This window comes from Amphibalanus amphitrite, unplaced genomic scaffold (genome assembly GCF_019059575.1).
Source record: "Amphibalanus amphitrite isolate SeventyFive unplaced genomic scaffold, NRLGWU_Aamphi_draft 000139F_arrow, whole genome shotgun sequence".
Lineage (NCBI taxonomy): Eukaryota > Metazoa > Arthropoda > Thecostraca > Balanomorpha > Balanidae > Amphibalanus > Amphibalanus amphitrite.
The window spans coordinates 197,320-225,234 of NW_024881634.1; the positions used below are offsets into that span (position 1 = coordinate 197,320).

The 27,915-nt window shown below is 48.2% G+C and overlaps 2 protein-coding genes across 5 annotated transcripts in view; both read right to left on the minus strand.

Annotated features, from left to right (window-relative positions):
• The window catches only part of LOC122382401 (N-alpha-acetyltransferase 35, NatC auxiliary subunit-like), a 40,980-nt gene extending 38,561 nt beyond the window's left edge, over positions 1 to 2,419 (minus strand). Inside the window, exon 1 of one of the 2 annotated variants that reach the window (XM_043367656.1) lies at positions 2,097 to 2,419. The gene's annotated coding sequence lies outside the window, so the exon portion shown is untranslated. The remainder of the gene's footprint in view (positions 1 to 2,096) is intronic. The other variant, XM_043367657.1, reaches the window with a different exon arrangement.
• A 1,593-nt stretch (positions 2,420 to 4,012) lies between these two features.
• LOC122382402 lies at positions 4,013 to 26,864 on the minus strand. Of its 3 annotated transcripts, none has more exons than XM_043367658.1 (2): positions 26,724 to 26,864; positions 4,013 to 8,146 (listed from the first exon to the last, which is right to left on the minus strand). In XM_043367658.1, the coding sequence occupies exon 2, from the start codon at positions 8,115 to 8,117 to the stop codon at positions 4,461 to 4,463; it is 3,657 nt and encodes a 1,218-aa protein (XP_043223593.1). In that variant the 5' UTR covers positions 8,118 to 8,146; positions 26,724 to 26,864; the 3' UTR covers positions 4,013 to 4,460. The 3 variants fall into 3 exon arrangements, with proteins under 3 accessions (XP_043223593.1, XP_043223594.1, XP_043223595.1); XM_043367659.1 differs by having other exon boundaries at positions 26,761 to 26,841; XM_043367660.1 differs by having other exon boundaries at positions 26,799 to 26,831.
• Between the last annotated feature and the right edge of the window lie 1,051 nt (positions 26,865 to 27,915).

Genomic DNA, 27,915 nt, shown 5'->3' on the forward strand with positions numbered 1-27,915 from the left:
TCTCACGGACAATGACAATATAAAAACAATGCGAATAAAACCAAACGTTTCGGACAACAACGTGCCTTCGTCAGTGGAGAAAAATAAGTGTATAGGTTTAACATCGATGAGAACTAAATGCGGCACCGTCTCGGTCTGGCCAGCCGGGTTGCCGATAAAATACACAAATGTTTATAAGCTTCCATGATGTGCTTAAAAAACTTCTGAAAATTTATCTTAAAAATAAAGATAACTATACTTCACCGATTTTATCGAAAGAAAACATGTATGCCTAATTACTTATTTCTTGCCACTGACGGAGGCACTTTTTGTGCGAAACGTCTGGTTTTATTCGTATTGTTATTTATTGTCATTTCCTGTGAGAAAAAAGGATAACTCTTCAGTTAGTAACCATAACAGCGAAACGGCTTATTGTAACACAATTCACTGTGTATACGAAACCTAGAAGTCCCTAAAAATAATCCTATTTACAACTTTTAAAAGATACAGCTTATACAGCTTGAGCATACAATTTTTTCTGCATTAAGATAATATTCATTTATCTCCACAGAATATGGTAAATTAGTGCTGCTGAAGTTCGCTTTCGAAGAGTCTCCTTCAGGCATTCCACAGCTCTCGTGCCATTTTGGATCACGGAACATGGCTGGGCGCAGGACAGGTCGTCTGCGAGCTTGGACGGACCACGTGACCATCTCCTCCACTCCCCCTCACTCCCGTCCCCTTCCCCAGCACGGCGTCCGATGAGATCTAACCGCGCCCCAGGCAGTCGGCTCGGTCCGACCCTCCCCATGGTCGAGCCACGGCCCGGTGACGCCTGAGTTTGTGCCGGGTGCAAAACTGGAGCAGTAACTAGCGCCGGAACTAGTAGTCAGCACGACCATCGTCAGATGGCAGGAGTAAATGGAATAAGCGGTTCCAGGTTTCAGAAGGAATGGGGCAGGAAAAAGCGCTGAAAACAGTGTTTTGCTGATACAGCCATAAAAAGTTCACTGAATTAGGAGAGCAGCACATCAGTTTAAAGCCCTTCAGATGGTGGTTTTAATAAGCACAAAATCATTTCCCAATTCGCCTCCAACGGTGTCACAGGCCAAGAATACGCTGAAATACTAGTGTGTACAGAAGCAACTGCGGGTCCCTGTACCACAGTTTGGGTACTGCTGCAGGAGCAGAGGTCCATTCCAGATCTCGAGAACAGCTGAATTGAGTGCAATGAAATTTGGTATATGGTTAGGGACCAGTTGGTAGGGTGCCATGCAAAAGTCAGTTCGGACCCATTTTGAACGTGCACAATGCACACATCACGTGCAGGCTGCCGCTTCCAGATCTCGAGAACAGCTAGGCCGATTGCGCTCAAATTTGGCACATCACTAGGGACCAGTTACTAGGGTGCAGTGCACAAGTTAGTTGGAATTACCTCTCACAATTTCGCACGTGCAACTGCAATGTAAGGCCCACCTTCTCGCTCGCTCCATTAATCGCCCCAAAAAGTGCTTTACTGATGGCACTATTACCACTCGTCGATTGTTGTATTTTTCACCTGGGCCCTGTTTCACGGTGGAGCGCTGCAGTGCGCTGCGCGCGTCGGCGCGTTGGGTTTCCATGGCAATATCAACAAACTTCCCTCTGACGCTACGCTATGACGTCATCGCAAAACGCTAGCACCGCAGCGCCAGCACCATCCGCACGCTAGCAATATTCGCATTCAAACTTCTGTTCAATTGATACTAGGTTCTTAAAGGTCTCTGTTCGAAACGCGATCTACCATGAGCTAACGGATCGCACGCAACGTCATTCGAGTGACGTCAGGGGTACGCCCCAGCTCCCAGCGCGCGCAGCGTCGGGCGGTGAAACAGGGCCCTGGATTCTTATGGCAATAAGCATACTCCTTGGAAGAAGGTGACTGTTTCGACAGCTTTCAGGTCCCTTTTATTGCTCCTGCCTCCTAACCCTTTGGCTTGTTTTCACCCAATGTGCAAAGGAACTTCCCCTGATTTTGAGTTGTATCGGTATTGGTGAAATATAATTACATTCGGCACAAAAAAGAAATATTACCTCACATAAAAAAAAAATAGGAAAACCAAAGCAAAACCACTTACCTACATTACATCCAGGAACTTCCACGTTTCCACACCGTCGTCGCTAGAAACGTCAATCGGGCGAAGTTGGTTTCAGTTGTTGACTTTTGCCACGTGATAAATTACTTTTCGTGCATGGTATTTACCCTTTTATGTCCATTTCTTATGATTAAATTAGCATTTCAAGTTATTTAAATGGTGTTTCAAATGAAGCTGAATATATTATAATGAATTTTGAAATGTCAAAAGCATTTGTAACATTTTGTAATAGAGTATCACGTGACTAACAGTAGTACATGAACGCCCCCATACAGTTTGCTTCTAACGGACACCGTTTCACGAACGAGCAGCTTCAGCAGCTCGCTTTTACCGTGCGCCATATATGTAAAAGGTATAAGTAAGAAGCAACAGCTAAATGATTCATTTATTATGCAACACAGAATCTGTGTAAGGGATAATCCGTAATTTAACTACCTACATTATGTTCAGCTGAACCTGGCGGTCTTTCTCTTTCTGCCGCTAAGCTTCCTCATCCAATATCTGGCACCATTACCTCATCTGGACAGTGTGCACTAAAATTTCCCCGGCCCCCAGCCGGCAGCCCAGGCCCTAGCTCATTCAGTCTTTGATCCCCTCCCGCCACTAGTGTCCCTTCCCCTACCCACTGAACAGTGAACACTGGCGTCATCCTTGTCATAGCAATTACTTGCGTTGTTGCAACACTCATGTTCACTTCCGCGGCGCTAACGGCCTTGATTCGTGAACCTAGTAGTGTGAACCTCGGTCATTTGAGCACTCAATAAACTACTCTTCTCCTGGCCCCGTAAACTACCCTTTGCCGGTCCCGTAGCTCAGTTGGTAGAGCGTTGGACTCCGCGTGGTGAGAGCACGCGTTCCCGGTTAAAACAGTCCGGGTTCGAAGCGCGACGGGCGCTTGAATTTATGGGCCTCCTGACAGGTATGGTTGCGGTTGGTGGCAGGCCGTAACCAGGCGAAGTTAGTGAGGGGACCGGCCGTGCGCGGCTATGTGCGCACGTTAAACTTTGGACTCTAAATTCTGCCATAGAACTGGAATTGCGCGATCGGAGGGTAGAGGGCAGGGTCACCGCAACAAGCGTCGCTTAGCGGTGGCTCTGTCCTTGCGAATCCTCCCTATCAAAAGGTTCGGACTAAATTTAGGTCCTATATAAAAAAGGTCCCTCGGCTCAAACATGTCAACACTGCCTCGATTGAATTCTGGCACGCTGCTGCCTATGTAACATGCCGACCAGTCTCCACTGGCACTATCCTTCTAATCACACTGGCGTAACGTGCGATTTGTGACGCAATTTAGTTCATGGCAATCGACTGAACACGGGCGGCGGCGGGTGTCCATCTGCCAAACACGGGCGGAGGGAAACACTTACCGGGGTCACATGAGCAAGTAAATGCGTATCAGGAACGGATTTTCCTATTCGCTCACCATTGTAGTCCGTTTGTAATACGCATTAACTCTGCTCATGTAACCCCGAGCACTGTCCATCTGCTCCCTTGTTCTCTCGCGATCACCCCCGGACACCGACGGTCCGCGGAGCCAGAATGGTCCCCAGTTATTGGACGCGTACTTTTCGCAGCATAGAGAGCGGAATGGATCAAACAGCCGCCATTCCGGAACCATTGACGAAAAAGTTCGCATGCGTGCTTCTCGGCAACCCCCATGACGGGGTGAGCGATTAACACTTTATCTAGGGCGGTCATTTTAGCTTTCAACCATTCAACCATGTGCAATGATCATCCGGAAGAGCGCATGAGTAAAACAAAAAGGGCTGACAATTGTGCGACTAAAAGACTTCCTCGCAATTGGCCTCGATTGGCTGAGCCCTCGTGTGCGCCGGCGTTTTACGCGTAACATACAACCACTTTAGAACTTATCGATCTGAGCGAGGGGAAATCAGAGAAAGCTTTAATGCTGGCTTTATTAGAAAGTTTTACTATCTTCAGTATCACGCTGCACCATCAATGCATCACCATCTTATTGACCAATGCAAACACGAAATATTCTGCAAAACAGCATGGCCAACGGCAGTTCCACAAAACACAGTAGGTATCTCTATTGCTTAAATCTCATCGCCTTGCAAAATCAAGCGCACATCACCACGGAGCTGAAACTACGCAGGTCCCGGCAAAAACGGATACCGAAAACTAAACAATCAAAGCTGGGGCTGGCACGTAAGGCACAACATTCATCCACGACAGACACATATGCTAGGAGCTTCACTGTACGCAATTACCAGGCTTGGCGATCATCAACGCGACAACAGCAGCAGCCTGAGCATACTGCGGCTGGTGTTTGTCTTGGGTGTTTGTTGAAGAACGCAACATCATATACAGATCTCACAAACCCCTTTACTGCTGTTTCCTCCTCTTCGCTTTCGGCCTCGACCTGTTTGCGCCGGGCTTCCGCTTGTGCATGCCCTGACGCAGCTGCCACACTGTCTTTGAGGTCTCAGTTTCCGGCTCAAGCATCCACAGGTGGTCGTGATTGAGGTTAACCGGATCGGACTCGTCGAGATCACTCCGATGATCGTCCATACCAGCGGAGTTCGGTGGTGGCTGCAGGGAAAGCAGGGCTGGCCAGAAAAACATGGACACGAAGCGCGCCAGCAGCAGGTGCCAGGCATCGGCTGCGTCAGCCGCCGGAGGATGGCCGGGAGGCAAGGGAGGCTGCATGCCGCCAGTCACCGGACGAGCCTTGCAGATGTCCATCTTCACCATGTTTGGGACCTGGCGGAGGATGAGACTCGCCAGCTCCTTGTGGTTTTCCGCTTCAGCAGCGGACACAGTCATGTAGAACTGGCGCGGCGGACCGCCGGGTGACTTCTCGGTGATCCGCACCCGTACCATTTGATCAAAGTGGCGCGAAGCATGGTCCGACAGCGGCGGCGCTTCATCCTCCTCGGCACCCTTGTCGGTACCAGACACTGCCGCTCTCGCCCACTGTCCTATTCTCTCATTGAATTCAGCAATCTTGCCCTTGAGGTCTTGGGCTCTCACGCTGCGTGCGATTTGTTCTTCAAGCCGTGGTCGCTGTAGCAAGAGGCTACGGAACGCGGAGCACGAGGCGTAGCTGGCGGGCATGAGTGGCATGCGACGCCAGTTGTACTCACGCTGGAGGACATCCGAGACCGTTTGTCGAAGTGACGACTCAGGTGCATCAGGAAGCGTGGCATCACACCATTGAGACAGGGCTCGGGCATCGAAGTCGGTGATTGAGCTCTCTGCGCACGTCTCCAGGCGATTCAGAGTCGGCGGCGGCAGACACCAGACACGCGCCACGGTTGCGGCTGCTTCTGCATCAGCCGCTGGCAGCTCAGCACGTCGATACGGACTTCCACCTTCAGAAAAGAGTATTTCGCTGGCAGACTCCCACTTCGACTTCTCAGCCTTCCGTCTTGCCTTCATCTCCTTCTTACGTTCCTGATCACGTTTCAAAATAGGGCAGCGGGATGCTCGGCGCAGTGGCTTCACATTGTCGTTGAGAAGCATCATCGCTGCCTGTCGTCGGGCCTCCGTGGAGTCTTTCTCGCCATCGGGCATCAGACCCTCCAACCGACTCTTGAGCTGCGGCCGCAGATTGTCGTAGTAAGTGGAGTAAAATTTATGCACGGAGCCCCCCAGGTTGCCAGTGGCGGGAACACCACCGCGACCACTGAATGCTGCTTCGATGCGGAGAAAACGGTTTCGGCAAATATCGCCACTGCGGCCACCGCCGATTTCAGCAGCTGCCCGCGACCATAATGGTCCGTTCTCGCACACGAAGCGCACCAGTTTCTCGTCCTCCTCCCTTGTCCACTCGCCACGTGACACATTGGGCGCCAGGTAGCGCATGTATCGGTTTTGTAGCTGTTTCGCCGAACGGTCTGGGATGAACTTTCTCAGCCTGGAGAAGTCTCGGATTCCCAATTCCTCGACGGCGGCGATAAGGCGAATGTCTTCCTCCTCGGTGAACCGGCCGCGTACTTGCTCCGAGGATATGTTCAGGTAACGCTGGTGACACTGAACGCTGCTGCGGTCGGGGAAGCGCAAGGCAACTTCGGACCAGTTTATATAGTTGCCGATGCCCACTTCACGCACGACTTGCATAAGGTGCTCTGAATCTTCTTTGGTCCAAAAGGTACGTTTTGGAGCAGACAACACGGCCGCGAAGCGCTGGAACACTTGGAAGGCAGTGCGACCGAGCTTGTTGGCAGCTTCCAACCATCGGTTTCCGGATTGTCGGTTTGAAGAAGCGGCGAGAACTTGCTTATCTTCCTCAGGCGACCACTTTGCATGACTGATAGTAGGTCGCACAAAGTTACACCACTGCAGGCGACATTCTGTCGCTGTGCGCTGGCCACCAGCAGCTGTTAGAGCGATCTTTGGCCAGTCGTACTCATCGTCCATTTCGGTCAGAATGTCGATCACAGACACCTCTTTAGCTTCGGCCAGCTGCTGATTGGCTTCTTCGAGCTTGCTCTTAATGTCTGATAGCGTTGCCTCAACCTCCTTAGACTCGGCGACTCCATTCAGTTGCTGAAGTAGCTCGCGCAGAGCGCGCACCCGATGCTGCACAGCCCGCAAGTAGCGTTGCGATGCCTCCGCCAGAACCACCTCGAAAAGGCTCTCGCGCTCAGACTGCAGCCATGGCCGTGGCCAGCGTCTATCATCGTACTCATCTTTCGTTACTTTGGTTTTGGTGTCGGCGTTGGCGAGGGGACCAAAACCATCCTTGTCGACGAAATGATCAACAAACATCTGCCAATTCCATTTTGGAACGCGGCTTTTTGGACCCTGCGAAGAGTTTCGAAGGTCTTGGTCGGAGTTTAAAAGCGCAGTAATCTCGGCCTGCTTTGCGCGGTTGCGGCGAAGAAGATGCTCCAAGTCCGTCAAGTTCTCGTCGACGACCTCCTGATAGGCAGCATTCAGCGCCAGACAATTTTCCAGGTTGACAGGGATGTCCTGGCCAATGAAAGTATCGTCCAAGAAGTCATCCTGTGACAGCACTTCGTCACCGAGCACAGACGATACTTGCACCCCAGAGATGGAGGCTATAGATGACGGGCCTCCGCTGCTCTTGCTGCGTATTGTCGACGGGGCGCATCTAGGATCAGATGACTCCGTCGGTTGGCTGACGACACACTCGAAGGGCATCGGTGGCGCCACCGGAGTTGCCAGCACCCTGGACAACTTGTTGATGTCGCCCTGCAGCGCCGATGATTCGGCTGATGTTACGGCACAGGATCTTGTTCGCAGCTGGGTTAGAGCGTCCGCGTCGCCGTCGACACCCCCGAATTCGGCTCGAGCCGTGGTGCTTGACTCGGATGATTTACTACACAGGTCAGCTGACTGAAGAGCCTCGAACCCGTTCCTGTCCGACACTTCATGAACTTTCCAGACAAGGGCACTCTCAACAGAATTATTGACTGCACTCTTAGCCTCTGCACATTTTTTCTCGGCCATCACAGCATCTGGAGGATCAAAGTCCGGACAACACGTTTCCTGCAGTTGTTCGAAGTCCTGCATCACATCGTCAGAGTGGGGAGCCAGCAAAAGCGACGACATTGTCTCGGAATTCCTCACTTGCGATGATGATACCAAGGCATTCTTGACCTGTGTCATTGCAAATGATGCCGGCGGAAGTGAATGAGACGTTTCTGCAGAGGACACAATATCAGCATGGGTCGCCTGAAGTATCTGAGGTTCTGGAACACAGCCCTCTTCACCAATTGATTCACCGCCCGAAAAATGGAGAGAAAACGTACCCTGTGCACTCTCGACTTCTGTGAAGGCTGTGCCATCACATGCTGGATCTTGTGGCATGCCAGGTTGTGAGGCCTGGCCACATCCTTGTTTTCCAGGTGACGCCGGTGCGTAGGCGGGAGCCTCACCGGATGGATCACCGAGTGCTCGACAGTTTGATTTGACTGAGTAGTTGTCATCATTAACAAGAAACTCTTCTTCATCCGGTCCATCTAGGACCCGAGACAGCTTGTCTATGTCGTCTAACAGACCTGATGCATCCATACTTCAGAATTCTATGAATCCTCAGCCATCTGAGAACACAGACGGGAAAGGTAGGTCAAATTTAAGACTTTAAAGGAAATAGATCACTTTTAACATGGGGTTTTGAACTGGAATAGCAGTTTTGTAGTTTGAGCTGAGACTAGCACAAATCAGAAGCTTTTATGGCCCAACGATCACTCTAAGCAAAGATATTCAATTTCCCGTTCCAAAAACAGTGTCTTAGGCAGGAATTCGTGTCTTGCGTATATTTGCATCCAGTATGAAAAGAGCATGGGTCCTAAAAATTCTTCAGAAACTAGAGAAATTATCTACGAGAATTCTAGAGGAATTCTCGTACTGACCAATAAGGACATTCAGGGAAACATTATCGCCCTTGCCAGTAAAACTAGTAAAAGGGCTAACTTTGCATGGTTCTTTAATGCATTATTTCACGCACTGGCGGATCCAGGGTTTCAGCGCGGGGGGGGGGGCATACCAGGTCACGGAGCCAAACCCAGGGTAGGTACCCCAAATCCTGTTTTCTCATCGGATTTAGGCCACTTATTTTTCGTCATAGCCCTGATACGATAGTTAAAACAAATGGTAGGCCACCTGGGCCCTGTTTCACCGGTGATAGCAACACGCTGCTATTACACGTGTCAAATTGCACGTTACACGTGTCAAACCTGAGAAGGTAAAACTGGGTATCATTAGATTCGTCTCTTCCAAAAAAAAATATTTTTGGTCTTTACCGCGAAGCTCTATCTCCAACAGGAACGAAATAGCGCGGGGGGTGGCAACCCCCCCCCCCCATGTGCGTTCTAGGATGGGAAAATGGCATGTGCGGGCGAGGGTTAAAGTTTCGCCCCGATGGACCACTCTTTACAGTCTTTACCCATGTTTTTTTGCGGAAAACGATGGGTGGATCTATCCGACCCCCTAATAAGTGCGAGAGTTAATCTCTCCCAAACACCGGAAACAAACAGCTTCTCTCATCCGATAGCTCTGCGATATTCTTATTTGACCGAAACAAAGTTTCCTCTAAAACAATGAACACGTTTACCCGAAATAATAATCATACCTCTCCGTGTTGAGCGTTTGATTGACTGAGGGGACGACCCACCGAAACGCTTCCTTCTCAAACAGATGGACTTTGTCCCTTTGGGGTGTCAGTCGGTGTTCGATTATAAGTTCGATGTCTGACCTCCTCGTCTTAGGCGAATCTGAAATGTTCTCAATAGACCGAAAGAACTCAACCCAAGATACTCTCAGACGCCGACGGAGCCCTCAAGAGTCCACGGTGTGGGACCTAATCGGAGTTGCGGATGGGTGGCCGTCTACTGATGTGTATGGTCCTCAGACGCCGGTAGGGCCCTCAGAATCACTGGTGTATTTGTAGAGCCGACCCAGGGCCGGACGACATGGACTGACGGACGAACGGACGGATGGAGAAACGGGCAGACGGATGGACGGACTGAGAGACGGAAGGGCGGACGGACGGACGGAGAGACGGATAAAGAGATGGACAAACGGACGGGAGAGAGAGAGAGAGAGAGAGAGAGAGAGAGAGAGAGAGAGAGAGAGAGAGAGAGAGAGAGAGAGAGAGAGAGAGAGAGAGAGAGAGAGAGAGAAAGAAAGAGAGAGAGAGAGAGAGAGAGAGAGAGAGAGAGAGAGAGAGAGAGAGAGAGAAGGGTGGTGAGAGAAAGGAGGATAAGTATGAAGGTATGAAGGAAAAGACTAAGAGATATGGATATTACTTGTCAGAGACTTCAGGGAGGACGGCAAGGAGACTGATACCTACAGAGATTAACCCTCGCCCGCACATGGGGGGAGTGGTTGCCACCCCCCCCCCCCCAGGTAGTCTTTCTGCTCTGCACTCAACATTTTTAGAGCTAGAAGGCTGATTTTTCGTATAGCTGCTCCTCTATCCTTTCTTGATGTCCACTGAAAATTTCAAGTTTCTGTAGTTTTTGGTTTCGGAGATATGACCTTGTTTTTCAGGTCATGTCATGACCCAAATGGCCAATTCTCAACATCTTGCGTTGGCTATGGGCCTTGTGAGCTTTTGACACCTTGATTTCGGCCTTTTTTGCCAGTCTTACCTCCAACCTATCATGGAACATGTTGTTCGACGATGTACAGATGTCAAGGTCAAGGTCAAGGTCAACCTAGGTCATCTAAGATAATTGCGTTTGAGGCAAGCGGAATTTACTTTTTGTGAAGTTTTTTGACTGCATTTTTGGTAAAAGCTTCTCAGATCATGATTTCATGTAATATGGACACATAAACAATCGGTGCACACATCAGTATACACACAGACACACACAGACATACAAACACATATAATTGACCTTGACCTAACTTGACCTGAAATGACCTCAGCAGCAAAAACCTGGTCGGGTAGAGTGACAAAGAGGTTCTAGCTGGCTTGGCACCAGAAAACGGCATCGTCATCGGTATAGGATAAGCAGCGCACTTGATATCCAACGGTGACCCAAAACAGCAACATTTTTTAGTTTGACCTGACCTGGAAGGTCAATGACTGACCTGAGAAGGTAAAACTGGGTATCATTGGATTCGTCTCTTCCCAAAGAATCTTTTTGGTCTTTACCGCTAAGCTCTATCTCCAACAGGAACGAAATGGCGCGGGGGGTGGCAACCACCCCCCCCCCCCCATGTGCGTTCTAGGATGGGAAAATGGCATGTGCGGGCGAGGGTTAACAGTAGCGGCGGAACACCTTAAATTAAGGGGAAGGGGGCACTGCCGACTTTTAGTCCCATTCTTTCCATGCAACGCCCATAGGGCTTATGTTAAAATGCCAAAATCGAATGGGGGACGGTGCCCCGGTGCCCTCCCCGTTCCCCGCCAATGGAGAGGAAAAATAAGTGAGCAAGGGATTTGAGAGATAGGTAAAGAGACAGGGGAGAAATGAGATTTGATTGCTCCGCTCCTAATAACACTTCCCAAAATATAAAATAATTGGCCGTAATTATCGAACAAGAATCGGAAATTGTCAATTGAACGTCTGATTTGCTATTGAACGTCTGATTACATCAATCCGCCCTATACCATGTTTGACATGTTTGCACCAAAGCCTACTTGCAGGCTATAGCCTATGCATCGAGCCAGTGGTATATACTATACATAGCTCCCGGTGGTATACCTGCATATAGCCGAGACCTCCGGCCGTATTTTCCCACGATCAGCCGGATTGCAAAGTCGTGTATTTTTCGTCCGTGGCAGGCGGCCGGCGCAATCTCCGGGAAAGAAACGCTCCAGTAACAAAAGCACGAGCTGGGCCTCGTTTCATAAAAGGAATTACTTACGGCGTTCCGTCAATTATGCCAGATTTGGCGTATTTGATGCCAATTCGGTTTCATAAAGCCGGAGACCGGAGTAATTCACGCCATCGAAATTACGGAGCTTCATTTACGGCAAATGCTCGATTCCGGACCAATTGATGCCATTTGGGTTTCATAAAACGACGTAATTAACGCCAAATAGTTTATCAAGTTCTTGATATCAGTGGTGTAAACTACGCACGAAAATGTTGCGTGAATTTGAATTAATGTGAAGATTCGAAGCTAATGTTTGATATATTTTTTAATGTTGAGCCCGGTGAGGAAGAAAGAACAACCAAAATGAGACAAAGAAACTGCAAATCTTCTGTACCAGTCGCTTTTTGTGGCCACTATCGGAATTTTGTTTATTCGCCGCGCCGCGCCACTTACGTAGTTAGGCACTTCTGCTTGGCTGGCTTTCTGCTGTTTTCAATATATTGATTTAATAAAGGATGGTCATCAATATCAATTTAGTTTTTTCATAAATAATTTTTTAAGATTTAAATTCAACATAATTGTTTTATAATTTCTCGTAAAAAATCAGTGTTGACATGAAATTGTAATTTGTAGGACGCTTGATAAATTACGGTAACTACGCAAATGTGCTTAGTTACGGAGGTGTAAACAATTCCAGTTGTGGCTTTGTGAAACGGCTTCATTTGCGCTCCGTAGTTTGAAAGGGTGTGAATTACGGAAAGGTGTAAGTTACGGCAGAGCTTTATGAAACGAGGCCCAGATCGCCCAAATACCGGTGGCCGCGAGAATTTCTCTAGTTTCTGAAGAATTTTCGGGACCCATGCTCTCTTGCACATTTACGTCTGGACAACGAGTTGCGTTGGAGAGGCCGGAAATAGTGGCGATTTTTGGACCGCAAGAATGGACCGTCATTGGAATGATTCTTTTTCAAATCGAGCACTGTTTTTAGCCGGAATTTAAAAGTTCCTACAAAATATTTTTGTTATTACATTTTGGCCAAGAATGAATGCCATCAGGGAAGTTTTTACATCCATTGCATTTTGTCCAGAAACATATAGTGCTGTTATATTGCAGTTTTTTGCGCTTTTGTTACAAAATATGAAGCGAACATGCAAAAAGTTTCCAAAATAACGTTGATGTATATCGCAAAATATCATATTGACCTTAAGTTCATCCGTTGCATGATTGAGTAGACAGACATTTCAAGTTTATCTTGGATCAGAGGTGTCAAAGTTATTCATCGCTGTCAGAGGTTAATTTGAGCCGAGGGGAAGCTACGATAATTGCTCTTGTCCATCCACTAAGAAGTTATTAAATATTTTGTTTTGTGTATTCCAAGAAGAGAGGGAACTATTTTCTTTGTGCCTTTCATGTCAGAATTGAAGATCGATCATTAAATTTTCAAGGCAGTTAATCAACCAAACCAAGCATTTAGTTTTTCTCGTATATAAGCAGTGGCTAAGAAGAAAAGGTTGATAAATACTGAAGTTCAGTCATCCTACTTCAACTTGGCAGCAAGATCCCCAAGGACAGAGGACATAGAGTACACCTATCCTGTAAATCAAAGCATTTTGGTGCCTGCAAAGGCTTGCGTTATTTGTTGTGTGCTCGGAGTGAGGCTATGCGCGTGTTTGTTGTGTTTATGTGGAGATTGAATATAACTGTGACCCTGTGCTTGTTTGTGTATTTACTACAGTCAAACAGCACATTCACATAAAATACTCACCTAGCTCATAGCTGTACCCCACATAATTTTTACTTGCTGATGTCTCAAGCATGAACAAAGCACTTAAGTAGCTTAATTATCATTTCCCACATTTTCTGAGCATCTAACATGGCAATACAGCAGGGACGTTCATGAAAGTTCTTGAAAAAGTCATTATTTCTGATCTCTTTCCCGTTACTACTCCCATACAGTGAACTGTGACACACAAGGTTGCATTGCAGGCATGTTTTGTATGTGGAAATGCACCAATCCTATCTCAAGCACATGGAATCGTGATTTATTACGATTGTTCCAGCGCTGAGGCTTAAATTGTGCATTGCAGACGTTGCATGACGCCATGTACAGTGGATCTAGTAAGGATCTCCAGACGTAACTAGATGGCGTTGAGCCTTAGTCGAGTCCATGTGACATTCAAGGAGAGGTCACTACCGAGCTGGGCCCGATGGGGAGGTGGGCGGGGGGGGGAGGGGTGGCGAGGTCACGGTGCGGGTGACCTGTCAAACAGCCCCGGCGCGCCGCGCGGTGGGGCACTGCCGCAGGCAAATGGCGCACTCCAGCGTTGTTCCATATCGCGGTGGTGGGCCGGGCGGCCGGTTAGCTTGGCTGCTTGGAAGGAAAGGATAATAAATGAGGCATGGGTTTGCTGTGGCCGGCTCACCTGTTGTCAACTATGATGCACCCAAAGCAATGCAAATGTGATGTTGGTAATGCAGCTGGCAATGGAATGCCAGTGAATGATCCGAGCGCCCAGTAGCTATCAGGACTAAGATTATTTATGCCTCCTGAAATTTTCATTGAATATAATTCAAGCACTCGAAAGATCGTATTGTTCGCCAATTTTTTGACCAGCTGGCGTTTTTTGCGTCTTGCGTCCCTTGGGCAAATAATATCACGCAAGTGATTTTTTTCTTTTTTGCTAGGGTAAGACTTTTTGCTTTAAGGTCAAATCAAGTCGCAAACAGAAGATTAGGAAAAGTGGACGAATATCACATTTTTGCGCATGAAGTCTTGAGTTGAAAAAGCTTAGTTATCATGCGTGTAAGCTAAAAAACAATAAGATCAGTTACTAAAAATATTTGACCCGAAATTAGCTTCTGTTTTGTCTGACCATGATTGCGTGTAAGACCCCGGTCCAACCTGGTTCAACCCGGCCCAACCTGGTTCGGCTCCCCCTTTTTTAATATTAATTTGGCCCGAACCTTTTGAATGGAAGAAATCACAAGGACAGAGTCCCCGCTAAGCTGAGCTTGTTGCGTTGACCCTGCCCTCCGATCAAGCAATTCCTGGTCTATGACAGAATTTAGAGTCCAAGTTTTAACGTGCGCACATAGCCGCGCACGGCCGGTCCCCTCACTGACTTCGCCTGGCAGTGACCTGCCACCAACCTCAACCATACCAGTCAGGAGGCTCAAAAACGTCAAGCGCTGGTCGCGTTTCGAACCCGTACTTTTGAAACCGGGACGTGCGCTCTCACCACACGGAGTCCAACGCTCCACCGACTGAGCTACCGGGACGGACGTTTACCTTCGGGTTTCGCCTCGTGACATTGACAGACATCAGACACTTTGGCCGAACTTAAGGCGAAACACTGAGCAAGCTGCGTATATAGGGCGATAGGTGCTCGTAGCGTCGAGGTTGGGTAACCTGTGAGCTGAATGTGATGTCGTGAGTTCGAGCCCCACTCCCTGGTCTAGTTTTATCTAGACACGAACTAAAACATTTCCTTCTACTGCAACACAGACAAGCACGATGACATTTTCCCTCAATATTTTCTCCCAATATCCTCCCAATAAAGTCAAAATTGTCGCTTATAAATGTTTAACTAAGTTTCGTTTTTCAAGAAAATATTTTTTGGTCATTTTCTGGAGCCATTTCAACTCTTTGTTTTCTATTCTGATTCTTTTCGAACCGATAAAACCCACTAAAACTGAACGTGCCAAATAAAAAAAAATATCTAACTCAAATAACAGTTTAGGAAAGGGCCTAAGACATCATGCAACTATCGACTGAATAGTTGCATGCTATGAATACGTCCTAGATTTCAATTATCATTGTTCAACATTTTGGCTGGAACTGGTGCTGCCTCTCGCTTGCCCGTTTGCTTGAGATAATGATTCTCTTCAGCCGCATTCTTCAGTCGCTGGTTCCACATGAACAGGATACGGGTGTCCGTCAAAATTCGTGGAGATATGCTGTCCCACGATTTCAATAATGCCTCACGTCAATAAATGAGCTTATTTCAGCGTAACACGGGTTCGTACGCGAGATTTGGACATTTGATTGAAGAAAAAAAATCGTTGAAAAGGCAACGCAAAGTGGCATAAAAAAAATTTGGACATCTTTCCAAAACCGCGCTTTTGTGTGCCTATGTATTTTAGCTTGTCCCACAACCTGCGAAAAAAATTTACATAGCTGCTGTGTAGCTATTTTTAGAGATAATTGAGCGCGATTGAGCGTTGTGAATAGCAAAAACATTGAAATTTCTCTTCATGGTTCTTATTTTTTGGTTATACAATTTAGCAAAACTGCACAACGCAAAAACGTCTGTCCCACGGTTTTTGGCAAACTTTTTTCTGGGTCACGTTTGTTTCTGGGTCACGTTTGTTTCTGGGTCACGGTACTTAGCTCCTCATTCAAAGCATTACGGACCGCGTAAGCAGGGTCTGCAGACTTGCATATGGTCCTATCCCGCGAAGGCGCAGAGAGCGGGGGCGGAAACTGAAAACTGTCAGTTGGGCTGGGCGAACCCAGGGGAAATCATCTCCTGCGTGCCATAAGATTTCTTTATTCTGGGTCACACGCCCTTGTGGCTTGTGGCTGGTAAGTGTCGAAAAAAATCACAGTGTCGTGTTGCTGCGTGCAACACGACTCCAGATAAGATGTACTTGGAGATTAGTATTCGATAACAAACTTGCCATATTCGGAAAACTGTAAAAACCATTCCCCTGGGTCACGCATTTTTTTCTTCTGGGTCACGAATTTTAGCGTGACCCAGGAAAACAATCGTGACCCAGAAGAGAAATTCTGCCCACCTACATCATCAAGACATGCAAGTCTTTCCGCCTACGTGTGGAGAAGGTCATTGCCGATAAGGGGGTTATATCGCGCAAGAGGTGAGTGAATGTATCTGGTTTGATAATGCGTGACCCAGAAGAAATTTTATTTTTTTCTGGGTCACGGACCATTTTACGCGCATGCGCAATGGCATTTTTGAATAATTTTAACTGTGAACAGCCTAGGGTGCATGGTTTATGAAAAGGCAATGATTTCTAGAAAATCAGCTGTGGGACAAATATCGACCCAAATCTCCACGAATTTTGACGGGTACCCATACCACCATACCGGAGTGAACGCACCCGCAACCATCATCCCCTCCCCTCAGCCTCGGCGCAGTGCGGTGGCGGGCGGCCCACTCCCGGCGCTACGCACGCCCTATGCGCCGTGATACCTCGTCACTCCCCTCCCCTCTCCTTCCCCCACAATGACCGGTGACCCCACTCCCCTCGGGATTTGGACTCGCCCTACTCCGACCGTAGCGCCACGTGGTGGCTCTGGAGATCTTAAATAGACCCACTGTACCTAAGACATCGCTAATGTTGTTTGGCGCCATAGGAGCTTTTCGCCAAGAACTGCCGATCAAATTGAGCTAGCGAGTCGTTTAACCCGCGCACCGACGGGGGTCTGCGCCAACTTCGTACCGACGGGGGGGGGGGCGGATGACCGCCCCCCCCCCCCTGAGATCTCGAGAACGAAGCAAGATAGCGACAAGCGGTAAACGGCATCGGATACGCACGGACAAGGTCTACAATTTTTACTAAGGTCATTTTCAGGTCAGGTCAAAGATGACGTCACAGGGGTCGAAAAAGTCAAAATGGCGGCGCTAGATAAGTAGAGAGTTTTTCTCGAATAACTTTCGAATTAGTCATGACAGGAACAAACTAAGGGCATCATCGTGATCCTCTCGTCAATCCGCATCGAATGATATATATGTTGACCTCGAAAGGTCAAGGTCAAAGGTTGACCTCAGGTGACGTGACCTCGAGGTCATCATGTATAGCATTCGATGCGTCTTGACGAGCTGAACACAATGAGACCATCCGCGCGGCTGTATCTTGTTCCTGTACGGAGTTATTGGCAAAAAAAACCTTTGGTGACCTTTGATGACGTCACATGACCTTACAGCTGCCCAACAGCAAAACAGACCTCAAGGTAGTGAAGGTTGATCGTATATGAAGTTATGTATGGTATATGGGGCCATTCCGACCCGTTTTAGTGGTAAAAACAGGGAGTTGATTTTTCCCCCATTGACTTATAATGGGGAGGTCGCGAAATTGACCTGACCTTAGGTCACCGACATCAAAATTCCGAGATATACAAATTGTAGCTACTAATGACCTAATAACATCCTGCGACTTTCAAAGGCCTCCGACATCTACTGTAGCTCTGGCACGGTGACAAAGTTGCAAAAAAGTGACTTGAGGTTGGGTCATTCAAAGTGACCTGGTGACCTGACCTTCAAAGTTAGGAGGTTCAAACTTGCACACCATGTGTAAAACTGATGAGAGAATAGTCGTAACAAATTTCGCGGCGCCTCAGGGGGGGGGGGCGGATATCCCCCCCCGTCGGTGCGCGTGTTAAGCAAGCAATTACTCAGAAAGAACCGCTACGTTGAATTATATGCAGTATAACAACCTCTAAGCAGTTTTGTGACCCGAGTGACTTTAACCTGACCTTGACATGAGGTCAACATCTTAAAGTGACCTAACCTAAAAAAAAAACTATCATTCGAAGCGCTTGACCACGACGAGCACGATGGTGCCACAATCGCGGCTCTGCCACCATTTGTGGCGAAGGACCAGCTTGCTCCCTCATCCCTAAAAACAACATACTGACCTTTAATTCATGACTTCAAGAGGCTGCAGGGAGGCAAGGGTCTGACAATCATTCTGGAAGAGGTTCGTTGGAAAATGAACACCGACAAGAAATTGCGCTATAATTTGCCAATTTGGTGTGGGCCGTGAATGCCGGCTACCTACACCCGACCTGCAGAACATGCGTTCCACTCCGTCTGCCGCGTCAAGCGGCTGTTCCCTCCTTATCAGTTAGTTTAGTATGCCACACCCACAATCGCTGCCCGGTGTGGTACATGGGCGACAGAGGCAGCGACCGCGGTGTGGGGACAGAAAACTAGACTGGAGGCAGAAAACTAGAGAGGAATGCCTACGTTCGGACTCAAAGACAGGAGGTAGCTATAGACGGTACCTGTGTTCAAAGAAAAGAGCACGTCCTCGCAAGCTACTGGAGTGGTCCCATCCTGTAGGAACTGGCTCACACTGTTCACGATGATGATGTTGAGCATGTGTTCAGACATGTTCCTGCGTAGTTTTATGGGTGTTTGCGAAGGCGTTTGTGATCGAGAGAAGAGTTTCAAATTAGCCTTTTAAAAAATCATCGCTCTAGACCTCCGAGCACTATAGGACCCTAATATGGCGTTTTCATGATAATAAATGTAGAATTTTTCTACAGAATTTTACGATTTAACGCTGACCTGTGCGGTGGCCATAGGCGGCGGAACGGGGGGGGGCACCGGGGCACCGTGCCCCCCTTGAATTCTGCAAGGGGGCACCAATAGCAAGGTGCCCCTCCTTAAATTTGATGTATTAGTATTTAGTACCAGGGGCGGATTCGGGAAAACTCCAAGGGGAGGGTCATGAATCGAAGTGGTGCCCCTACCTATACCCAAAATTAAAACCTCAACGGATTTCGGCCACTTAATTTTGGTGGTGCCCTATTTTCAGTTTTTTATTTTCTTTATTTTTGGTTAGTCATGTGATGACTAGTGCCCCTGCTAGGCCGCTGGTGCCCCTGGAAAGACTGTGGTACCTACCTACCCTGCCCCCTGACAAGCCTACGGTGGGCCCTGACATGACTTAGGTGCCCATGGGCCCTGACAGGCCCGTGGTGCCCCTGACAGGCCTGTGGTGTCCTTCCTAGGCCTGTGGTGTCCCTGGGCCTTGGCAGGTCTGTGGTGCCCCTGGCGAGCCTGTGGTGCCCCTGTTAGAACGCAGGTGCCCTTGACAGGTTTGTGGTGCCCCTGACAATCCTAAAGTGCCAACGACAGGCTTGTGGTGCCCTTGACAGGCCCATGGTGCCCTTGCGAGGCCGGTGGTTCTCCTGCGAAGCCGATAGTGCCCCTGGCAGGCCTCTGGTGCCCCTGGCAGGTCTGTGGTGCCCCTGGAAGACCTGTAGTGCTTTTGTAGTGCTTTTGCTAGGCCGATGGTGCTCCTGACAGGCCTGTGGTGCCACTGACAGGCCCGTGGTGCCCCTGCTAGGCCTGTGATACCCCTGGCGGGCCTGTGGTGCCCCTGTCGGCTGTCAGGCCTGTGGTGCTCCTGGCAGGCATGTGGTGACCCCAGGCCCTAAGTCATGACCCATGTGACCTCCCTCCTGGGATTCGCCACTGATTAGTACTGCGATGGCTTCTTGGGAATTTGATACATGTAGGATAAATGGAATTTATCAAACGACAATAAGGAAGAGACAAACACATGGGTACTTGAGGATCAGCTTAAAGTTAACCACACATACGGGAGTGAACTGCCATTTTCGTTTAGTAAAAAACAAAAATAAAAAATAAAAAAATCATCGTGCCAGGGCTGTGACGAAAAATAAGTGGCCTAAATCCGATGAGAAAACAGGATTTGGGGATACCCTAGGTTTGGCTCCTTGAGCTGGTGCCCCCCTTGTCTCAAATCGTTCCGCCGCCTATGGCGGTGGCGTAACAAAACCCTCGCAACTCCTTGAAGAATGGCATTAACCCGCGCCGGGCCGATGCTCCGCGACTTCCGCGCCGGGCCGGGAGGGGGTCTGAGCCCCCCCCCCCCCCATAGGCGTCGCCAGAGATTTTCGGTTGGGGGGGCAAAATCAACTTTTGTGTTAAAACTTGCCTTTCCCCAGTCTTTACTCACTCGTTTTACATATCATTCGACGCGCAATTATGCGAGGAATCCGATGGCGACAAAGGTTGCTTTCTAGCTATGACATGTAATTTTTTTACAGAAAAATTCGAAATTTTGAAATTTCATGACAATAACGACTGGTAGAATCATAGTATATAGTGGCTGCGATTGCCGACGCACTGCAGAGGGCCCCTGTGCAGACGCTCGACGCTCATGATCATTACCCAGAAAAAGGTGAAAAACGCTCCATTTAATCGGATCACCCAGCTAAAACAAAAACCTTCATTCACGCATGCATGCAGAGGTTTTACGTGAAATGTATAGGACTTATCCCAGCCGCCGATCGTAGCTAAGTCGGGCATTCGGCGGAGAGTGAATGTCGGAAGTGTGAATCGGAAGTAAATCATCTTTGTTCCAGTGAGAGGAAGTGTTTTGTTCACTCGAGTGTGAACAAAAGTTTCTCGTTTTTCGTGTGAAGGGAAGCGCTGCAAACGCGAACAAAAACTGTTAAACGGAACCAAAAGTTACGCACGGCATAGCGGCAAGGGATCCCTTAGAGATAGGTTTGGGACTTCCAGGCCATTTCAGGCCACTCAGGGTCAGTGCTGACTCTCAGAAGCATGCTTAGGATCCCGGAGATCGGCGTGGGTCACCTCAAATATTTACGTGTACGTGGTGCTTTAGGGCTTTCCGAGCCCAAGGTGGGGCCCTCAGGAGCCAGTGTGGGCAGCGGGCGCTAAGAGACTAGGCCCAGGGTGAGCCTGGAGCCCTCGGATAACAGTGTGGACCCTTGGGGTCTGTGTCGAATCCCTGAGGACCCTACGAAGAGACATGATAAACATGTGTTGCGGACCTCAGAGGGGCACGTGAGCTGTGACCCTCAGATGCCGGCTTGGATTTAGCAAAGTCTGTCGCCTCAAAAGTTTGGCTGAACTATCAGAGGCCAGTTAAGGTTCTTAGAAATGTTCGAAGGCTCAAAGATCCCTGTATGGGCCCTCAGAGAACATGGACACCAGTGGGACTTTCAGAGGCCGGTTTGGGCCCTCTGAAAGCTTCTTTAGGGCTCAGTGGAGCTCCTTAGGAGCCTTTGTGTAAGGCAAGCTCATGAGCCCTGCGACACTTGTACAGTCTGTCTTAAAAGTACCGCGCAAAGTGACGGTGGATCCATCAAGCCTGACCGAGGAAGGGCCTGCTATAATTTGATTCACCGAAGCAATTGACATCCTCGTGCATTTCCCAGGTCAATTGGTTCGGTCACTTTCGAATTATAGCGGGCCCTTCCTCGGTCAGGCTTGATGGATCCACCGTCACTTTGCGCGGTACTTTTAACCCATTAGAGCCGAAAACTTTTTTTGTCGACTTTCACTGCGATTTTAACATATGTTTGTCAGGCACCCTTTAGGAGAATACATGTGCATTTTTAGCCAGATCACGAAACCGGAAGTGTACGTTTCCGGTCTGGCAGCTTTTGCTGCCAAGCGTATCTTATATAGTCAAAAATGGAGTAGTTTGTCACATTTCAAAGCACAAACATATCAAAACCGCGAGGAAATGATCTTTTGATACCAAGAACCTTTGCCGCAGAGTGTCTCCTGTTGGTGCATGTACAATTTTCACGAACTATTTTATTTACGTACCAGATATGATCTTGAATATGTGTAATTGTTCGGATTTCCATTCGACCGTAGCTTGCAAATAACGACCGTAGCCAATAATTCTCAAGAATAATGAACTCAAAATCCAGACCTCAGCTAACAGTTCAGCTCGTTCTGAGAGATCATGTTCTTTCTCTCATTATTTCAGCTCACACGCGCTTCCCCTCCCCACAAAATCTTATATAGGATGCGACGAAGGTTTTGATGACTTCCGTCGACCGTTTAGTTAAAGCAACTTGGCGTGTTTCCAATGTGCTCCTAAATATCGCGTTCCTTTCAACGAATTGTGTCCCTGAGTCTTTCTCTGAAGCGGATATTATCTGAAAAGCTGACCTTTACCAATGGGGGTCACTGGCATGCGCATGGGTAATTGTTTAACCATTGAACGGCGCATTTACTGAACGTCTAAGCATGAAGGTTTAGCTTTACAGTTGAGAGGTTCGTAGTTGCGCTGTTGGCATGCTCCAAGCTGGCAAGTGGCAACACATGGAAGGACGCTGCCTCACACTTCTAAGCCCCCGTTTTCACCAACAAGCGCTGGTGGAAGAAGTTTAGGGACAAGTAGCGTCACGCATAAGCCCCAATCAGCATGGTCCTCCTGAGTCTCAACCGTCCCCAAGATCGTCATGAAGAAAGCACCTGGGAACTCTGACCATTCTGCGGAGAATCTGAAGTCTTATTCATAATGATCACTCGGATAATGTTGTCCATTGATAAGGGAGGAACACCCTTGGACTGAAGGCGCTTGACTATTGGTGCGGCCAAAATAACGAAAATCAGCAAGCCCTGAGCCCTCAGATTTGCACGAAACGGAGAATCTGGCCGGTAGAAGAGTGGAAACGGAGTAGGTATGTAGAAGCGGGTCTAGTTCGGCGACGAGTCTTCGTTTCAATGGTTTCACCACACGGACCCCCAAAACGAGCATGGGCTGAAAACGCGGCCCAAGTTCCGACAGACTTCTGCGAAAAATTCTCGCCGCAATGGTATGTCGAACGATCACGATGTCCTAGCTGGGCCTGAGCTGAACCAGCTGGACGTGATCTAGCAAAAGACGAAGTCGATCCCGACTACTATCTAGAAAACATACTGAAAAAGCGTGCATTTGGCAGTAAAAGACCACTACCCCGTGCTCCAACGGCGCATGGTGTCCCGCAGGTCGGACAGCATTTTCATGCTGGACGGTACTCCATCTCATCGATCTTCCGGAACTAGGCGGTGCTAGGACCATCTGCCCGATATCTGGGGGAAGGACACTAGGCTAGGGAACAGTCCTGGCCTAAATCCAATCGAATTATTTTGGAGGATAGTGCAGCAGGAGCTGGACATGTACAAACTTTCCGGCGACCTCGGACAGCTCGGAAGGGCGCTCAAGTCCCAGGCGCCCCTTTTTCACATGGAGGACGTCCCGTTAAGCTTTATAGGCACCCCTCTTTCCCATGTAAGCGCCCATTTGGTCATCAAAGACGCCCCTATAGGTCTCAGAGGCGCCCCTTTTTCTTGTGCAATGCGCCTCTTTTTCATATGCAATGCGCCCCTCTTTCGCATAAAGGTGCCCTATGGACATTACATGCACCCTTATAGACCAGGCGCCCCTCTTCGGCATGCAGGCGCCCCTCATCCGTGCAGATGCGCCATTATGGCCATGACCTTCGTAGGCGCCCCTCTTTTGCATGGGGGGCGGGAGCGGGGCGGGGGCCCATAGTTAGGCCTCAAAGGCGCCCCAACAGGCCTAGCAGGCGCCCCCCTTCCCGTTCATCTATAGAGTCACGGCACCACCTTCCCTTAGGCGACGGCGCGCCCCTTGAGGGATGGCGCCTCTGATGACAGTTTGTCCGCACCACTCCGTTCAACGTCCCTGCTTCAGCAATGGCGGAATACATTACACGCCTGGTAGTGTGTTGGTATGCAATGCTCTGCAGACAAGAATAAATAGCAGAAACCCCGGTAATGACCATTTTTGGAAAGGCAAAGAACTGGGGCATTACACTATGAGCCATAAAGCCAGACATTGTTGCTCACTTACGAATGGCATAGCAAAAAGGACGTAACTGCTCCATTTTTGACTACGTAAGATACGGTTGGTAGCTTTTGCTGCCACTTAAATATAACGCACGATTGGCGATACTTAGAGAAATTCATGTCGCACCTAAGCTCTTCCCATTGATAATCACACATTTCTTTACAATAATCAATAATAAAAAGGTAACATTTATTCACACCACCTTCGCAACTGACTTCTTTGGTGTCCGCTGCACGGCCGCCATCGCGCGCCCCTTGCTTCCCCGCGATAAATTGTTTATTTCTCAGCACATTCGCTTTCTCGATCAGTAATTCGGAGCGCACATGACGTGCATTGTTTTGGTCTTCCGTTCGGGTGAGAACTTTGAAAGTTCACCGCAACGTTTAGGAATGCGGCGCTATTTTGTCCTGTGGCAGCAAAAGCTGCCAAGCGTATCTAATGGGTTAAGACAGACTGTACGGTACTTGAGCCTGTCGCAGACATTTGACGAGAGTTGAGAAAGGCCCCGAAGATTTCGTTTCACGCGTTGAACGAAAATTGTGTCAGCACTCCAAAACTTACGAAAATCAGCTGTAAAATGTAATAAAGAACGAACTATAGGAACATGGAATGAATCACAGCATTGACATTTCCGAGTCTGGACTCGGAGTCTTGAAAATTTTGGAGACTGCGAGTCAGACTCTGGTTTGAACTGCACGCTCCAACCGAGTCTGACCTCACAGGCATTCTCAGAAAGGTACCCCCATTTTTTCCCGACTCCAAAATCTCATCGGATCTGTATCGATCTCAGGGGGTGCCCGGTCCGAGGTTGGGGGGGGGGGCAAGCTGCCCCGCTTGCCCCCCCGTGGCGACGCTTATGCCCCCCCCCCCCCCGTGTAACTAAGCTCCTGGGCCACGTAGCGACACGTGGTAAGCGGCATTCTAAAGAGCGTCAAAAATAATGACGAAAACACTACAGTCATTTTTGGGTCGGATCAAACGTCAGGTCGCCAGAGGTCATCAAAGGTCAAATGTAGTCATTTGAACAATTTTGGAAACTGCCAACGGCTAACTCGGGAACCAATATGTAGAGCTACAGCGCCGCGGAAAAGCGCATTCGATAGCCCTTTTACAGACCTTTCTGAGTAATGTTCTCAGATTTGACCTCAGATCAACGGTTTAGCCTCCAGAGTGCAAACACTAAAAATAGCCGCTTTCACGAAAAAGGTTTATCGGTTATAACTTTTGATTCAAGCAAGCCACATTTTTGCCAGCACCGTGTTCCTCTCGTCGAGACGCGTCGAATGACTATTCGTTGACCTTGAAAGGTCATTTTGAAAATTTGACCTCAGATCAAGGTCATGACCTGACCGAAAAGGGCCATGTTGCACATCAGTCGATCCGTATCGTCAAGCTGAATACATTTGACGTGTTTTCATCGCTCTAGCACGTCTCTATCAAAAGTTATAGCCAAACTGCTGGTGACCGTTCATGACCTGAGATGACCTCAGGGGCATACAGAGGGGTCACATGTGTATTTTCCGATTCAGTGTGCCATATTAAACCATGAACCGATGTTTGAGAGGGTTTTGAACACCATTCGTCCAAAAGAGGCGCATTTCAATTTTATCCCATTGACTTATAGGTAATGGAGAGGTCGCTAACTAAATTGACCGGACATTAGGTCACCGATATCAAAATTCCGAGATATACATTCTGTACACATTGTTACTCTATTAAAGGGACTATCCCACCTTCTAAAATGTTGTTAAAACCAGTTAAATTGTGCCCGACTTTATAGATTGGATGACCAGGAACACGGTTCTGGCATTTATTTTTCATTAAACATCTTAGGCTTCAGTTTTTTTAAGGTTTCCTGCTGAGCATTTTATATCTTTCTTTGTTTCAATTGCAGTTGGCAGATTTTGTTATATATGGAGATGAGATTCCTGTGTAGTGTGTACCTTTTTTAGATCCCCATCATCCCATGTACCTTGGCATTTCACTGGTGACAAGCCTAAGCCATCCATGTGAGTTCAACCAATGAGAAGCCAAGAAACTGCAGCAAGCTGATAAAAGAAAAATGGGTAGCAGTAAAAAAGGCATCACAGTTCACACTTGTTTTTTTTTTTTTGCAACCAAGAAGAGACACCATAGGTTAGGTTTCAAGTTTAGGTGGTATGTCTTAGGTTGTAGGTTGTGGGTTTTAGGTTGCAGGTTGTAGGTAAGGTAAAATTAGGTTTGGTTGGGCTTGGTTTTATCAGAAAGCATCCCTGGGTGTAGCGCCTCTCCTTGGTTGCCAAAAACAAGTGTGATACCTGCTTTACGCCAACAAAAATTGAGTGAACATAGAGCTGCACTCTGTACATTATCTACAGCGCAACAATCCATTGAAAACTGCCAGTGAATAAGTGGGCGATTTCTGTTAGCATTGTATGTATAGAGGAATTGCTTTTAGAGGTGTTTGAGCTGCTATAATCAGCATCTAATCTTTGTTGTTTGGCCATATTACAAAAATACAAATTTGATTGAGCCATTTAAGTCCCACAAGGAGCCGTAATAGCCATTTTGGCTATTACGGCTCTTAATGACCCTGATCTTCATCTGAGGCCAATTTTGCAGACAAAAAAAGTTGCCTGCTGAGTGCTGGCAGAAGTTTCATTTCAAAGTCTCACAAGATTAAACAGCCTGCACGATACATACAAATACCTAACTGCTGATATAAGAAAATGCATTTCAGTTAGGCAGGCAGGTATGGCATTCAGGGGGCAGTTTGAGATGAGAAAAGCCACAGAAGGCAATTTTCCTGCTGGTAAACCTAGCCCTTGGTCACCAAATTCAAATTGTCCCATTGAATTCTCACACGACCGAGTTTGAGTTATCTACAGTAGTCCTGATGCAAATTAAAAGCTTGCAATGACGCGAAAATCATACATATTCAAGTTTTCAACACAGTTACAGCACACTTACCAAAAGCATGCTGATATGAGAATTGTACGGGACTAACCACCAACGCAGGCAACCTGGACCTGGACCTCAGCCTACTTGTACTCCTTGTACTCCCAAAACAAAACAAGAACTCTGACGCTTGGCAAGCGCGTGGCGGGAAACGTTTTCTCGTGAACGCCGCAGCTGCGCCGCATATGAAAAGCTACCATATCAAGTATATTATCTACCATATTTTGATCGTGATATCAAGGAGTAGCCGTAAAGGAATATTGATCCTATCACAATCAGGGGCCTGTTCCCACCCAGTAGAATCTTCGACCAAATGCGTTTTACTCGGTGTTATTCTCTAGAAGACCCGTGACCAGCAAAACATTTTTTCTTTGACCTGACCTGTGACGTCATCGGTGACCCCGTCCCCGAGGTCAATGAAATTTGGTTTTCCTCGACAAATTTGACAAGGCTATCGAACGCCGTTTGAATTTTACGGATCCGTACAGTACTTTCGGAGATACCGGGGGGCAAAAAATGTGTCCCCCAGGGGTGGCGATCTTTCAAAACTTCAGGGGGGGGGGGTCCAGGCCGGGCAGATCAGGGTGAATACAGGCAGATCTGTCCTGGACACTGGACAGCTCGTTGAATAAAAAATTATTACGTTTTAATTTTTGAAAAAGGCCATCGAACGATTTCGATAAAAAATACATTATTGGAATCAGCTCACCGTCAGCTTTCGAATGGTAGGTATATTTCGTTTCTTTTGTGGATGAAATGACTGTTTCCGACGAACCGTGGGCAGGGGCTGTCAGATCAGGCCATCGAATCTGGCAGGGTAGCGGCACAGATCAGGCAGGGTAGCGGGGTGGAGGCGCTGGCCAAGCACGTAAAGTTAGCACATCTAGCCCATCTGGCTGGGACCCAGTTGGACGCCCATGACATACCCAGATGTAGCCCAGCCCACATTCGCCCAGATGCCCCACTTCCAGCCCATATGGGCCCCGTTTGGGATGGCTGGCTGGGTAAAGGGAGTACCTATATGGGCTGATCGAGACGATAACACTACCAATTGATTCTCCGTTTGCGATTTCATCAGCCGTTTCGAATATGATGACTTCAGGTGACCTCGGTGCTAGCGCAAATTGCGCGTCGACGTGCATATGCAATATGCAGATATGTACCTATTTACAGGGGCGCCGCCACGGATTTTTGACTGGGGGGG

Bases quoted from the DNA above. Each gene is read 5' to 3' on its own strand.
- LOC122382402 (XM_043367658.1), bottom strand. From the start codon at position 8,117: ATGGATGCATCAGGTCTGTTAGACGACATAGACAAGCTGTCTCGGGTC.